The sequence below is a fragment of the Thyridium curvatum genome (assembly GCF_004353045.1).
Source record: "Thyridium curvatum strain D216 chromosome Unknown NODE_163_length_18638_cov_84.631624, whole genome shotgun sequence".
NCBI classification, from domain to species: domain Eukaryota; kingdom Fungi; phylum Ascomycota; class Sordariomycetes; order Thyridiales; family Thyridiaceae; genus Thyridium; species Thyridium curvatum.
In genome coordinates this window covers 4,121-18,638 of record NW_022156918.1, presented here as the reverse complement: position 1 = coordinate 18,638, position 14,518 = coordinate 4,121, and the positions used below count along the sequence as shown (strand labels likewise).

The 14,518-nt window shown below is 53.2% G+C and overlaps 4 protein-coding genes across 4 annotated transcripts; all 4 read left to right on the top strand.

Annotated features, from left to right (window-relative positions):
* Positions 1-175: 175 nt before the first annotated feature.
* E0L32_012372 (uncharacterized protein) lies at positions 176-5,267 on the top strand (the record flags this gene model as incomplete). Its single annotated transcript, XM_031135206.1, has 5 exons — positions 176-322; positions 378-1,920; positions 2,888-2,954; positions 3,635-4,531; positions 4,595-5,267. 5 exons carry the CDS (start codon positions 176-178, stop codon positions 5,265-5,267), a joined length of 3,327 nt encoding a protein of 1,108 aa, XP_030998509.1.
* A 1,126-nt stretch (positions 5,268-6,393) lies between these two features.
* Positions 6,394-7,467, top strand: E0L32_012371 (uncharacterized protein; the record flags this gene model as incomplete). Its single annotated transcript, XM_031135205.1, has 1 exon — positions 6,394-7,467. One exon carries the CDS (start codon positions 6,394-6,396, stop codon positions 7,465-7,467), a length of 1,074 nt encoding a protein of 357 aa, XP_030998508.1.
* Positions 7,468-8,465: 998 nt separating this feature from the next.
* E0L32_012370 (uncharacterized protein) lies at positions 8,466-9,951 on the top strand (the record flags this gene model as incomplete). Its single annotated transcript, XM_031135204.1, has 3 exons — positions 8,466-8,966; positions 9,034-9,146; positions 9,219-9,951. 3 exons carry the CDS (start codon positions 8,466-8,468, stop codon positions 9,949-9,951), a joined length of 1,347 nt encoding a protein of 448 aa, XP_030998507.1.
* A 3,396-nt stretch (positions 9,952-13,347) lies between these two features.
* On the top strand, positions 13,348-14,140 carry E0L32_012369 (uncharacterized protein; the record flags this gene model as incomplete). Its single annotated transcript, XM_031135203.1, has 2 exons — positions 13,348-13,535; positions 13,627-14,140. The coding sequence occupies 2 exons, from the start codon at positions 13,348-13,350 to the stop codon at positions 14,138-14,140; spliced, it is 702 nt and encodes a 233-aa protein (XP_030998506.1).
* Positions 14,141-14,518: the final 378 nt, after the last annotated feature.

Below are 14,518 nucleotides of genomic sequence, written 5' to 3'. Positions count from 1 at the left end.
TTGGGTTTTATTTTGCCCCCCCCCCCCCCCCCCCCTCTCCCCAATGGTGCCACCACTTACCTTTTTTTGGCCTTGCCGTGGTTCCGTTGAAACAGTTATATAGAAGCGTGAAGTTATGTCTCAAGCTCTTCATCCAGCTTGATTGATCAGTCAAGTATTGCGCTGATCCATCATTATGCGGTTTCGTCTCATTGCCAAGGCCTGCCTCCTGGCGGCTTCATTAACACAAGCCGTGCCTGCATCCAGTAGTACTGTCGAGGTTCACACAGAGGATAAAAATGCCAAAGCAGCAACTGGCAGGCTGGTCTTTTGTCACTTCATGGTATGCAACACTATTCTCATGACATCAGACCGCAGCACTGACCTTGGGGTCACAGATTGGTATTGTCGGTGACAGAACCAGTGCAGCAGACTATGATGCTGATATGCAACGGGCAAAGTCGTTGGGCATTGATGCTTTTGCTCTTAACATCGGCGTCGACTCGTACACAGACACACAACTTGGCTATGCCTACCAGTCAGCAGCGAACAATGGCATGAGTGTCTTCATTTCCTTTGACTTCAATTGGTACCATGCCTCGTCGGATGCTGCTGCCGTGGGACAGAAGATTGCCCAGTATGGATCGCTGCCTGGACAGCTCAAGGTGAACAACAAGGTGTTCGCGTCGTCCTTTGCAGGTGATGGTCTTGATATTGCTGCTATGAGATCAGCGGCTGGTATCGATGTCTTCTGGGCTCCAAACCTTCACCCCGACCAGACATCTAATTCCGCGAATATTGACGGTGCTCTCAACTGGATGGCCTGGGACAACAACGGCAACAACAAAGCTCCCACAGCTGGAGCTAATGTCACAGTCAGAGATGGCGATAACAGGTATCGATCGTGGCTAGGATCAAAACCGTACATTGCTCCGGTTTCGCCCTGGTTCAGCACACACTTTGGGCCTGAAGTCCCTTATAGTAAGAACTGGGTCTTCCCTGGAGATCTGCTGTGGTGGAATCGGTGGAACGAGATCCTATCGGATGGGCCCCAGTACCTCGAGATCATCACTTGGAATGACTATGGCGAATCTCACTACATTGGACCTTTGTCATCGAAACATTACGACGATGGAAACTCAAAGTGGACCAACGACATGCCCCATGACGGGTGGCTAGACATGGCAAAGCCGTTCATTGCCGCGTACCATGATGGAGCGACTTCTGTGAACAGTTACATCAGATCCGACCAGCTCGTCTACTGGTATCGCCCAACCTTAGCAGGGCTAAATTGTGATGCGACTGACACGACCATGGTCCCTGCCAATAATGACAGCGGGAATTATTTCGAAGGCAGGCCTAACGGATACCAGACCATGCAAGATGCAGTCTTCGTTGTGTCACTCCTTACGTCCCCTGGTACAGTCACTGTCACCTCAGGCCAGAACTCGCAGACTTTCGATGCCCCAGCTGGTGCTTCCGCATTCCAGGTGCGTATGGGAACGGGGAAACAGACATTCTCGCTCAGGCGGAATTCTCAGGTGGTCATGAGCTCGACATCTCTCAAGGACATCTCGGAAACCTGCATCTGCGGCATCTACAATTTCAATGCATACGTCGGCACCGTACCAGACGGCTTCTCAGACCCGCTAGGAACTGATGGTCTCGCATCACTCACCGCCGGCTTGCATGTCACGACGTGCGAGGCCAAGCCGTCCTTGGGCACAGCAACTGGAGGTTCAACAGCGACTACAACTGCCAATGGCGGGGGCATCAGCTCGCCGACAACGACAATGACCTCCGCTGGTCCGACTACCACCATTACAACGTCCCCGACCACATCAAAGGTCACACAAACAAGCTCTTCGGCACCACCAAGCCAGACGACAGGGACATGCAATGGAGGCACCGTCGCTCCAGGCCAATCCGGCAACTTCTTAGGTCTTTGTGATTTTGCTTGCAACCACGGGTACTGTCCACCAGGCCCTTGCCTTTGTACTTCTTATGGTACACCAGTCTCGAGCCCGGAGGTAGCGCCGGCAGGATGCCCCCTGGATGGTGAACCTGACAGTTATCTCGGTCTTTGTAGCTTCGACTGTGCTCACGGCTATTGCCCACCGACAGCATGTAGATCCACCTGTTAGAGCTCGGTAGCTCTTTTTAATTGCGTCTACTTGCTATTTATTTTCTTCGTATGATCATGCGTAATGAAGCTGATCTGCACGGGTTGAGTCCAACATCATAATAAATGTGTTTGAAAGAATCTTGTCTCGGTCGTCGTGACCATCTCTTTTGCATTGCTCAGTGGCCAGGTTCGGCAACAAAAAATGAGTTTCTCGGTCAGTTCACCATTTTCTGTGGCGTGGCACTGCTCGCTGGAGGATCCAAGTTTACACTCTGAAGCTGGCGTCACGCTTTGATCGGGCTTCTTGCAGCGGCCCCAGTGCCTCCTTAATTCGCAGTTGCACAGGTAGTCTATGGTACTCTCTATTCTTGGGGGGCTGCTACCTAACCATAATTGGCTACCATGAATAGGTGAAACCAAGCCTCTTCCTTTCGCAAAACTGCGGCCACATTGGCATTGTATTGCTTTAGTCAGGGTTCAGCACAGCTTTCCGGCAGCTTCCAGTCAGCTCTCAAGTTCAGAAAGTCAGCAAGCTGGGCGAATATTCGTTATCTATTCAGGTGAGGTGAATGTAAGGCATGATGTGTATGATGACAAGGAGCACACTGTGGTGCAACTGTAGATGGGGATGTCAGCCAAACATTGAATGTCAAAATTAATTGGAGGGTCAACACGGGCTCATTTCTATCCAGCACTTGAGGAGGGTCACACGATGCGATCACTGCACATACTCAAAAGACTACGCCCAGCTCATGATCATGCTGCTTAAACCCAACTCAACAGACATGCGTGGACCCCCAGAACTCAGGATGGCTATGGTCGTGCTGATCTTTGGCGAGTCTAGCCCCCTGTAGAGCTGACATTGAACGTATCAGCCCATGCGCAAGCTGATGGCAATATCAATGCCCGCTAGTAGAACACAAAGCGTATAAATCCCAAACGACCACCATGCATTTTTAAGTTCCTCACTAAGCACATGTACAGGGGATATTCACCATCAAGCTGCAAGCTCGGACATACTGGACTTTCAAACCCTTTCCATTATCTGACTGGAGACTTCAAACGTTGTGAAATATGGGTGTCCCGCCTGAGATCGACCCCTTGCTCTAGCTTGGCCGGTCGAGCATCATCAACAGCAGGCGAGATAATCATCCTGTTAAGCCGAGGCACACTAGCCAACCAAATACAAGCGCAAAAGTTTCGCCTTACATTGGAAAAGCTACAAAGGCTAGGGTAGGAAAGAAAGCCGAGGAACTGCAGAGACGGCTGTGTGATACGTCTGTCATCCATCCCGAGGTGCGATCTGCGATCTTGACACAGTTGCCAGAGTGCGATGATTCTCTCGTCAATTTGATCAAGTAGCTTTCGAAGCTGGGAACAGCTACATCAACCCGTACAATAAAGACACCTGGTATATCTCAATATGAAGCATTCTCAGATGTCATCGCCAAGTTTCTTGTATTTCTAGCAAAGCTAGTTTCGATGTGAGGCCCCAACCCCTGTTCTTGAACCCTATGGCTTGAGTTTCAGGTCAGTGGCTGATCCCGTTCGGCCTAGTTCTTCCTTCCAAGCTCAAGAAGCAGAACTTGGTTCTGAAGACGCAAAGTTGCTTTCGGTGCGAGTGGCATATGTATGCCGGGAAACTACAGGGTCAACCGTGGTACTCGATACCGACACACCCCCGGCATATGAAGAACCACCTCCCTTTTTTCAAGTGTTGACTTCATCTGCTGCAACGACCTCAGGGGCCGAGAAAGCAAGAGCACAGGACATGAGCGGTGGAAGCAATGTCGCCGACGATGAAAAAAGCAAGTCTTCTAGCGGTTTTCTCGACTCCCTGGTCCGTCCCCTCAAAGCTGCTACTGCCACGCTGTGGAACAGACTAGAACCCCTGGTCGTACCGCTCTGTCATGCCGCCACGCTCGGCAATCTATCTCAAGTGAGGTCCTTGCTCACACAAGGGGTCAACATCAATGGACACAACGAGGAGGGCAAGACAGCTCTCATCTGCGCCATTTTTATAGGTCATCAGGACATTGCCCAAGCTCTTCTCGACGCTGGAGCCGATCATAAGGTTTGCAACTCTGGAAGAAAGGGTAAGCCGCCGCTGTTTCACGCAGTCGATGTTCATGATAAGACGACCCTTGACTTCCTGCTGAAGCACGGCGCCGCCGCCGCCACCCAGAGGGACGAATGGGGTCAGCCATGCTTCATCAACCTTGTCATTGGCGATACGGAACATGAATGGATCGAACTGCTCCTGCAGCGCGGGGCTGACGCTCGCGCCAAAGACCTGCTCGGCCGCCCTGCAGTCGTACTTGCATTGGAGAAGCGCAAGAACCGTCCAGACTGTGAGGAGGTCGTTCGCGTCCTCCTCCACCACGGCGCGAGGCCCGACTCGAAAGACTCCAACGGCGCACCGCTCTTGTAATTGGCCCTTCAACAGGAGCGTAGTGCCTTTGTGCACGAGCTGCTTGCGCTGGGCGCCAGCCCTAATGCACGCGACGTCTCCGGCAACCCCATTTTGGCCACGGCCGTAAAGGGTGGTGATTGCGCGCTGGCACAGGCGCTGCTCGAGCGCGGAGCGGATCCCAACACGGCTGATATCTACGGCGTCCCGCCCCTTATGGCTGCGCTGAGCGACAGCAAAGTTCCGCCCACAAGCAGGGAGGCGCTGGCCGAGTTGCTCCTCCGCAGGGGGCCACGAGGCGGCGCGAAACACATGGATTTGGCGGCGCTGGAGCAGTCCTTGTTTCGAGTCTGGAACGGCCCATCTTCTTCCTCGGGTAGTGCCAGGCTCGACATCGCCGAGCTTTTGCTGAGGCAGGGAGCGAATCCGAACCAAATATCAAGCCAAGTCTCGGGACAGCCCGCCCTTCTCACGCACGCGATCGACTCGTCGCAACGGAATATCGTGGACATGGCGCTGAGGCACGGAGCTGATCCGAACTTGGCGGACAAGCAGGAGCGGACACCGCTGTTGCTGGCTCTGCAGCGAGGCAACGAAGAAGTGGTTTCATCCTTACTTCGGCGAGGGGCAGATGTGAATCAGTCTGGGAAGATCACGCCGTTTGATCTGGCAACATGTCGGGTCAGCGAGCATATTGTTCACTTGCTAGAGGCGCGAGGGGGCAAGTCGTCAAGCCGGCCTGTGACAGGTTAGGGAGATATTGGACCTGAACCACAGCCCGCAAAGTACACGAGGGCAGAGGGAGACTCTGGAGTGACTACAAGGGCTTGAGTAAGGCATCTGATGGTTCATTTTTATCCAAACCTGACCATAGTAGGCCTCGCGAGGGGCAAGGAGAAACAAAACCGAGGGGAGGTACTGGCAAGGCCTCTTCAGACACACTCTTGACGTTGTGGGTGGAGCTCAAGGCGATTATCCTTGGGATGATGGTGGTGTAAGTCGGAGGCCCACATCTTGGACCACCCCCCCTCCGGACCACCTAAAAGTGGACTTTTCCCATATTAAACCCTGACCCTATAACATTACTATCTTAATAGATAAAATAGTTATAAAATTAAAAATAGTATCAATAAATTCCTTATAAATTAAATATAATTATATATAGAGGATAAAATTATGTCTAATTCTATTATAAAGATATTATTATTTTTAGTACTTTTATTTACTTTTTATTTTATTTTTACTAGTAAATTTTAGCTTTTTAAAAGTCTTATTAATATAAATTATATAGAAATAATCTAATAATTTACTCTATAAATAACTTATATAATTAGATAAAATAAATTTTTAAAATATTTTTATTAACTTTTCTTAATAAGATATTTTAAAAAAGGCTCTTAATACTTTTCTATATAATTTCTTAGTAAAAGTATTAAAAATAAAAAAAGTTTTTATTTTTAAGATTTTAGTCTCTATATAATAATTAGACTTTTTTTAGTACTTTTTAAAAATACTATAAGTAATAAGCTATTTAATAATAAAACTTATAAGTTATAAGTATTCTTCTATAATTAAATAACAACTTCTGAATATTGGCGATTTTGATGGTCCAGAGGTGGCCCGGGGGGGGGGGTGGTCCAAGATGTGGGCCTCCGACTTATGTACTTGCTTGTAGTTAGGTACCTGTAGTGGGGACGGGGTTGCAGCCGCACCGTGCGTAAAAACAGTGTGAACTTGGTCAGCGCACCGTCACCGCATCGCGTCTCCCAACGCGTCGTTCCAAATTCTGCGGCCACAATGGAGTTCTGCTCAACCTGTAGCCAGACCTGAGCTATCTCTCTATCCTGGACCTCCATCTTCAGCACTCTCGAGCACGACTATGTCCCGCCGAACGCGACCCCGGGCATCCTCCCCCCAGGCTCCCCCCTCCACCGGCACCGACAACGACGCTGGCGAAGTCTCCTCCCAAGACGAGATTCCTTTCTTCAACACCACTTTCTCCCTCCATCGCATATCACCGCTCTACATAGGTGCCGAATCATTGACGCCCGGCCGCCTACGGACCCTTTCGGGTCGCCTACGCGATACACTTGTCGGCGATGTCGTCCGAGGCGTCGAGGTTGGCCTGGACGGCGGGGATTCGACAATGGGCAGCGCGGGCGCTCTCGAGACAGTTCTCATAGAGTGGGTGTCCGTCGATGGGCTCACGGGCAGTGGTAGTGGCAGTGGCAGAAAGGGTCTCTCCCTGGCTTTGCAGTACGAGAATGCGACGAGCACGGCGCTGCTGCTCCCTTCCGCAGAGAGCCACGATCAAGACGGCGACGACAAGTCCGTCCAATTATCACTGTTGCTACTGCGAATGCCAGCACCTCTCAAGGCAATCGTCATCAACTTTCTCTGCAGCACATTCGACTGTCGCGTCTCTTCGTTGCGCCTATCCTCGCGAGATCTCATACAGAGTTGGGAGGGCTGGATACAAGATGTGGGTGTCTCGTCATCTGGACCGTTGGCAAAGGACGCAGTCATCACACTGGGCTTCCGGAATCTGGCGGCGGAGAACCGAGCCAGGGCAACAGACGAGGAGACAGCCAGTGCCGAGGACAAGGAAGAGCTTGGGATCAAGACAATCGACATCATCATACCAGGCAAGGGACTACGGCGGTTTGTCGCGGCAGGAGAGGCTCTGCCCGCTGACAAGGATGATGAGCCTTTCACAGCGGCACTGGCGGCGTACGTGAAGCACCATATAGCCCTTGACATTTGGCACCCTGCGGTGCATATTGCGCGGGTAGCGTGTGGCGGGTTTGTGCTGTCAGAGGGCAGAATCAAGATCTTTTTGCCGGACGAGAGGGATCAGAGCGACTCAGCGAGAAGAGAGGGTGTGCGCCGCTTGGTGGACAAGTTGGTCGCGCGGGCCACAGAAAGTGCCTCAAGGACAGTGGATCTGGGATGAAACGGCTCATCGGGTCAGTAGAAGGGAACTCAATCTTCACGGCTGGTCGGAGGAAGCGACATCCTGTGCCAGCGCCGCAGGTGCCAGCAGCGGCGTTCGTTCTTCTTGCAAGCTTCGAGCGCCAGACTGTCCTTTTGGGGGAGGTCGGACTCTGAGTGTCTACGCAATCCATATCGGGAAGAAGAAGGGAAGAGTCGACGAACGCCGTAGCAAATCGGGGTCGCGAGCCAAACAGCACACGCAAAACATTGAAGATACGGATGGTGATGTCAGCACCAAATCTCTGTCCGAAGTGTGTCGGGAAGAATCTTCGGTCTGGTCCATCCTACGGATCGGTTCAAGGCGGACCGAGCGTAATGTAATCGTACTGGTACTTGTACTCAGCTGAAACCTCAGAACATCAAGTTGTTCGCAACGTCTTTTGTCAAATCAGCAACGGATTATGCGCCGTGTGAGGAGAAGCACTACAGACGCGATCTAGGGACCATGCTCCCGTTTACAACTGGCCATGTGCAATGCAATTCTGCGCCACTTCTTTGGCATTCCAGACCGGCCAGACCTGCAGGGTCCAAAGATTATCCTGTGCGTGCCAGGGTAGCCGCTGTTAGCAATGTAATGCTAACTCTTCGGAATGGTGAGCCTGCCAGTGTGGTTCGGTTTTACCCCGCAGCTTCGCTCGAATCCTTCCGATACCCCAAAGTCAAGACGCCCTGTCGGTCGAGTTACTCCGCACCCCGGATTGCCTGCAAAGACCATTGACGTGAATCGGGAGGGGGATTTGCCAATGAGAAGATAGACAATTGCATGTATGGAATTGGAGATTCAGAATCGATGTTGGGGAATAGAAAAGACCTCGTATCTCCCCCCCAGTCTCTGTCGTTGTCCTCTCATCAACAACCGTCCAAGGCTGGAGTCCTCGTTTGCCTCTATTTTAGCCTTTCTCTTTGCTTCTCTAACCTGGAGCATTCGTGCCTCTGAGGAAGCGCACCCTCTCCACGATGGGAAGCATCAGCCCCAGCGACGCCATCGCGGCAGACCGCATGGCCCCGACTGGCATCAAGGTCATCGTCGTCGGCGCCGGCTTCGGCGGTCTCGGCGCCGCCATTGAGTGCCACCGCCAGGGCCACGACGTCGAGATCTACGAAGCCTTCCCCGAGCTCAAAACTCTCGGCGACATCATCTCCTTCATGCCCAACGCGGGCCGCATCTTTGCCCGCTGGGGCGCTGGAGAAGTGACGCGGCGCATGAGGCCACTGAGCATCGCGCACAAAGGGTTCAACATCCGCAAGTACGACACGGGCGAGGTGGCGTATCACCAGCTGGCCAATGAGTACAGCGCCGACGCGCCGACAGTCAATGGCCACAGAGGAGAGCTGCATGAGGTTGTATTCGAGTATGCGCGGACGGACCTGGGAATACCGATCCACCTGGGGAACCGGATAGAGGAGTACTTTGAGGACGAGGCCAAGGCCGGGATTGTGCTTGCTGATGGCAGGAGGGTGAGTGCTTCTGCTGATCATCGCCTTCGGAGATATACGAGATCGGCTAATTTCGATCACTCGACAGATCGAGGCAGACGTCGTGATCGCGTCAGACGGTGTTCGCTCAAAAGCGAGACAGATCGTACTGGGCTATGAGGACAAACCAAAGAGCAGCGGTTATGCTATCTGGCGGGCATGGTACGTCTGGCACACGGTCACACAGTGTCTTGCAACTAGTGCCATTATGCTCATCATGCACACACATCACAGGTTCTCCAACAAGGACATGGTCGCTGACCCCGAAACGGCACACTTCTGCAACAAGGGTGACACCTTCAACGGCTGGATCGGCCCCAACATGCACTTCCTCTTCAGCACCATCAAGAACGGCTCCGACTGCTGCTGGGTCCTCACCCACCCAGATGACCACAATATCGACGAGTCATGGAGCTTCCCCGGCAAACTCTCCGAGGCCATCGACGCTGTCAAGGGCTGGGACCCGATGGTCGCGCGCATCATCTCCAAGACTCCCGAGTCCTCCCTCGTCGATTGGAAGCTCGTCTATCGCGATCCTCTGCCCACATGGGTGAGCAAGCACGCGCGCATCCTGCTGCTCGGCGATTCGGCCCACCCGTTCCTGCCCACGTCGGCCCAGGGCGCGACGCAGGCGCTCGAGGACGGCGTAGACATCGCGACGTGCCTGCGGCTCGGGGGCGGGCCTGCCGAAGTGCCGACGGCAGTCCGCGCGCACGAGCGGATACGGTACGAGAGGGTCAAAAAGGTCCAAAAGACGGGCGAGTCGACGCGCGATATGTGGCACAAGACGGATTGGGAGGCCGTGAAAAAGAACCCGGAGAGCATCAAGTTTCCGCGGGAGGACTGGGTGTTTAAGCACGATGCGCGCAAGCACGCGGAGGACGTATACGAGCGGACAGTCAGGGGCATACAGCAGGACCTGCATGAGCAGCAGAAGCAACAACCGAATGGTGCGTCATTGCCATAGACACAGAATTGGAAGGTTGAGGTACTGCGGCGTTTGCTGTCTTGATTGTTTGAATCTGATTCATGGTTAGTAAACAATAGAAAATAAGACATCATGGGGTTCCAAGCTCTAACCTGGCTATCACCAGAACCTGGCTATCACCAGAACTTTTCAAGCAACCTCGATGTTGGTCTACCCCTACAGCTAGTCAGAGTTGGATATCGTAGACTGGATTGAGAAAGCAATAGAGCTCGAGCTTGCTATGCTTTGACATCAAGGTTGCTAGTCTAGAGGCCTCAAGTTATGCATGACGACCCTAAGTCGACATCTCTTCCAAATCTCAAAACTTTCTGCCATGATTCCCTGAGAATCTTAGCGGTCTCGGCCATAAAGGTTCTGGGCGTGCTCGTATGTGTCAAGTTTGGGGTGTCGTAAACGAGAATACAGTAAGTCCTGACATCACCAGTGCCGATCTGAAGCTAAGCGAAGGATCAAGCGTGGTCTGAGCTCTACCAGCTTCACCGATACGATACGCTAAGCGAAGAAGAGTAGTCTAAACAGAGCTTCTGCGCTGTCTCGCCTCGTGGGTCCAATAGTCTGTCCTTGGAGGGTGGGAAGGGTACATGGGCGCGACGACTGGACCAGAGAAGCCCTGATTGATAAGATCGGGAAGATAAGATCCTTGATTCTGGTGTGGCACACCAAAAGCACATTAGGTAGGTAGGTACGTTATGTGCCGTGGCAGTTCTGGCCTGTGTACCAGCGATGGCGGCTCATTCTAATCACAGGCAAAGATGCAAACGAGACAACCATTGTGACGTAAAGGTAGAGCTTTCCCACCATGCCGACCGTTCCAACCACGGTAGCGTCACAGACTCAGCGCGTGGGTACTTAGCGTGTAAGGTACCATTGTTATAATGGTCGCTTGCCGTTGTGATTTGGAGTCATGTAATCTTGGTGCCTGCGTGCCTGAACCAACCGTGTTCCGTGGGATTCCGGCTGTTCGGCTTGGTTGGGTTGGGCTGAGTTTGCTATGGGTAGCTTGGCAACATCCTCCCACTTGAGAGCAAAAGGACGAAAATGAGATTTTCTCTGCAGCGGCGACAAACTAGACTGACCTAACGGGAAAGCCAAGCCATGGCTAGGCGGGTGAACATGGGGTGAGGATGTCTCGCTCGTGGCCCACAGGAGACCGCAAGGTTGGGCCACGGGAACGGTGATCGGCAGAGAAACAGAACGACCTGCTATGTCAGAGCTAGAGTGGCTGGCCTGAAGAAAGGTGCGATGGGTCGTGCAGACTCTGTAATTCTATAGACTCCGAGGGACATCTGCCAGATAATGGTGAAGACTCAGATCTCTCCTGCCCTACATTTGCAGCTGCTTCTCGAGCTGTCCCCATGGCAAAACAAAGGCTTTAAAAAGTGAGCAGATCCGGGCACAGGACCGGACTGATGCGGGGTTGCTGGGAGTTTGGCAGCGAGTGGGCTTGACCTTCCTGCCGAAATCCGAAGAAACCGATAGTTTGCTGCCTGCAGGTGGCTTATCACTTTCCTTCTCGGGTTTTCTTCCCCTGCCCGCCCTGTCTCTTTCTCGGGCTAGTCGATCCCCTTTCCTTGTTATTGCTCCCACGAGTGGCTGGCCCGAGACCGGAAGAGGTCCCATCCTGGGCAGACAAAAGACATCATGCGAAGTGAAGTACCTGGCAGATGTGACGGTGTGAAATCTGGCCCGGGGTGCATTCCTCGTTACTACCCTTGACGCAGGACGAGAGCAATAGTGCGCATTGCGCTACAGCATCAAAGAAAGCATGAAAAAATCCCGCAAATAGTCTGATGCTAGCCTCAACGTGATCCCGGGATGGCCCTCGTCTGCAGGGTGGAGTGTCTCCGCCATAGAGCCCGGGGCTGTCTCTCAGAGGCGGGAGCAAGAAAAAGGCGTCTGGCTAGCTTGACCAGGCCCCATACCAAGCTTGAAATCTGGGTCAGCTTGGTCTTTCAGCACATCAGATGCTGATTGATTAGATTAGATGAGTCGCTGGGGTGGATCAGATAAAAAAATTATCTGATCCTCCACCCCGATTCCATTGGGTCCCTTTTTCCACTTCTGCCTCGAGCCGGACTGATTATTCCCTTCGCCGTCAATTCTTCCTATATTCGACCGATGTGACTCTGCATGTTTATAGCTGATTGTGCTTTAACCATCTTGGCATCTCGCTTAGGGTCCGGCTGGTCAAGGAAATTCTCGGGCACCTCACGGGAACGAAGCCTCAGGAGATCCAAAGAGCTGAAAAGCACCGCCTCCATCTTGTCCTCCCAGCACGACTGCGAGAAGTAGGTACCTAGCTAAAGAAAGGAAAAAAAGTTGTCCCACATGCCACCTGGGCAGCATCCAGTCCCGGGCACTGCTCTGTGGATTCAGCTAATTCAAACTAACCGTCTATCCAAGTTGTGCAATGGGCTGAGTGGCACGCTGGGTCGTTCCGCCCGATTACTGAGACAATGGTTAGGAATGGTGCACCCGTCCCGAGACTTTGTTTGACTTTCTGATCTCCAACGTCTTCTTCCTCGGCTATCGGTACCTTGATTGAGATCACAGCGACGTCGGAGAGACGAATTGACTCCCCAAACAGCCCCCCTTCCCCCCCCACGCCGCCCCGTTGAGAGCCAAGCGGTAACATCCTGATGTTGCGATCGTTCAGCTCCATGTCTTTGTCCGCAAAAAGAGATGCGCCACCACGACCAAGACAAGAGCATAGCTTATTCAAACTAGTGACTACCCTATTTACACCTCTATCTCAGCTACCCACACTCCCTTTCCCGACAAGGTCCGGATCGGCAGCGACGCCTTCCTCTGACTCTCCAGCCTGTCTCTTTTTCCCCAAGACGTGCGATTTACGTAAATGGGACGAGGTGGCTTGCGTTTGCATCTCCGTAAGCGGACTGGGAGATCGAGTCGATGGTGGTCCTTGGCCTGGTTGTACCTTTCCCCGTCGTCCACCGGGGACGGCGTGTCTCCGCTCTCAGAACCCACAGACTGCGCATGAGGCTAGTCGAGCTAGTCCTTTCTTTCTCTCTCGGGATGAACCCAGTAATCCCATCTGATTGTATTGTACTTATCGGCTGAGCTTGGTCATGCCGTGGCTAGGCAGGAACCACCAGCATCAGTGCCAGCGCATACCGCGTTGTCTCCGATCCAAGGATCTCTTCCCGCCTACCTTCTTTTTGCTTGGACCCAGTTGGTGCGGCTCTCCCACTTCCAATATATTAAGTTGCATGAACCTTGTTCCGTCTATATAACTGCGAGCTGCCACCACCCTCGATTGATCCTGAATTGCCCTCGTCTGCTCACCACCGACCTCGAACATCACAGGACAAACAAGCAACGCAAGTCACTTCTCGACAATCTCTCTCATCCAATATGAAGGCCACCGTCGTCCTCTCCCTCGCCAGCCTGGCCTTCGGCCACGTGCTTGAGAACCGTGCTTGCCCCGGCAACAACTGCAACCGCCAGGTCACCGGTACCCGTGCTGGTCTCCCGGCCTTGACTGCCCGCTCGGCCGACTGCTCTGCCTTCCTGGCTAAGACCGTCACCCCGACCACCACCCGGTAAGCTTCCTTACTCGACCTCCACCTGAAGTATCGAGTCGCGCCCCGAGAAAGTAAACTTGATGTGCTGACGTCAATGGCTCTATGGCAGTACCCGTACCTCCACTGTCTACACTCAAGTCCCCTCTGACGGTGGCTGCGTCCCCGAGGTCACTGCCCGTGCCGTCGAGGCCCGCCAGGCCACCTCGGCCTCCACCTCGGTGATCCCCACCTACGCCGCCGCGTGCAAGGATGCCGACGCCTACTCCGCCGCCTGCTCGTGCCTCGGCGTCACCCAGGGCCCTACCAGAACCGCCCGCGGTCCCCGCGTCACCGTCACCACCACTCTTCCCGCCACTTCGTGCGCCGCCAACGCCGTCGCCGCCGTCCCTACCTGCGCCCTCGAGTGCTTCCAGGCTCTGTACCCCAAGTATGGCTGCACCGGCTTCGACGACCTGAAATGCCAGTGCGCTGTCTTCGAGACCCTTGGCACGGAGGTCACCCCTTGCACCCTCGAGAAGTGCTCGCGCGCCGATGTCGAGAAGATCTTCCCCGCCGCCCAGAACGGTTGCGCTTGCTATTCGGCCTCGCTCGGCCTCCCCAAGCCTTCCGCCACCACCGCATAAACGGATCGCAAGTCTTGCGTGCTGTTGTCTGCCTTGATTCAGCATCGCCTCTGAGGGAACTCATTCCGTGTCTATTTTCTCTTATCGCAAGATACTTGGTGGATCACTTTCTAGTACAAGTCTTGCTCTTTTAAACCAAAAAAGAATCAATAGTAGTTGAAGCCTTTGTCACGAAATCAAGGCATGGTACCGCGGGGCAGGTGACCCGGGCGGTCAGGACCAGCAGAATAGATAAGATAAGCGATCACGCTCGATCAGTGATCCTCACTGATCGCAAGTAATCCATCACTCTAGCTCAGTGATCCAGAATGATCTAGCAGTCTATATATACAGATGTATGTCCACCCTTAGATACCTACCCTAGATCGCTCTTTAGTA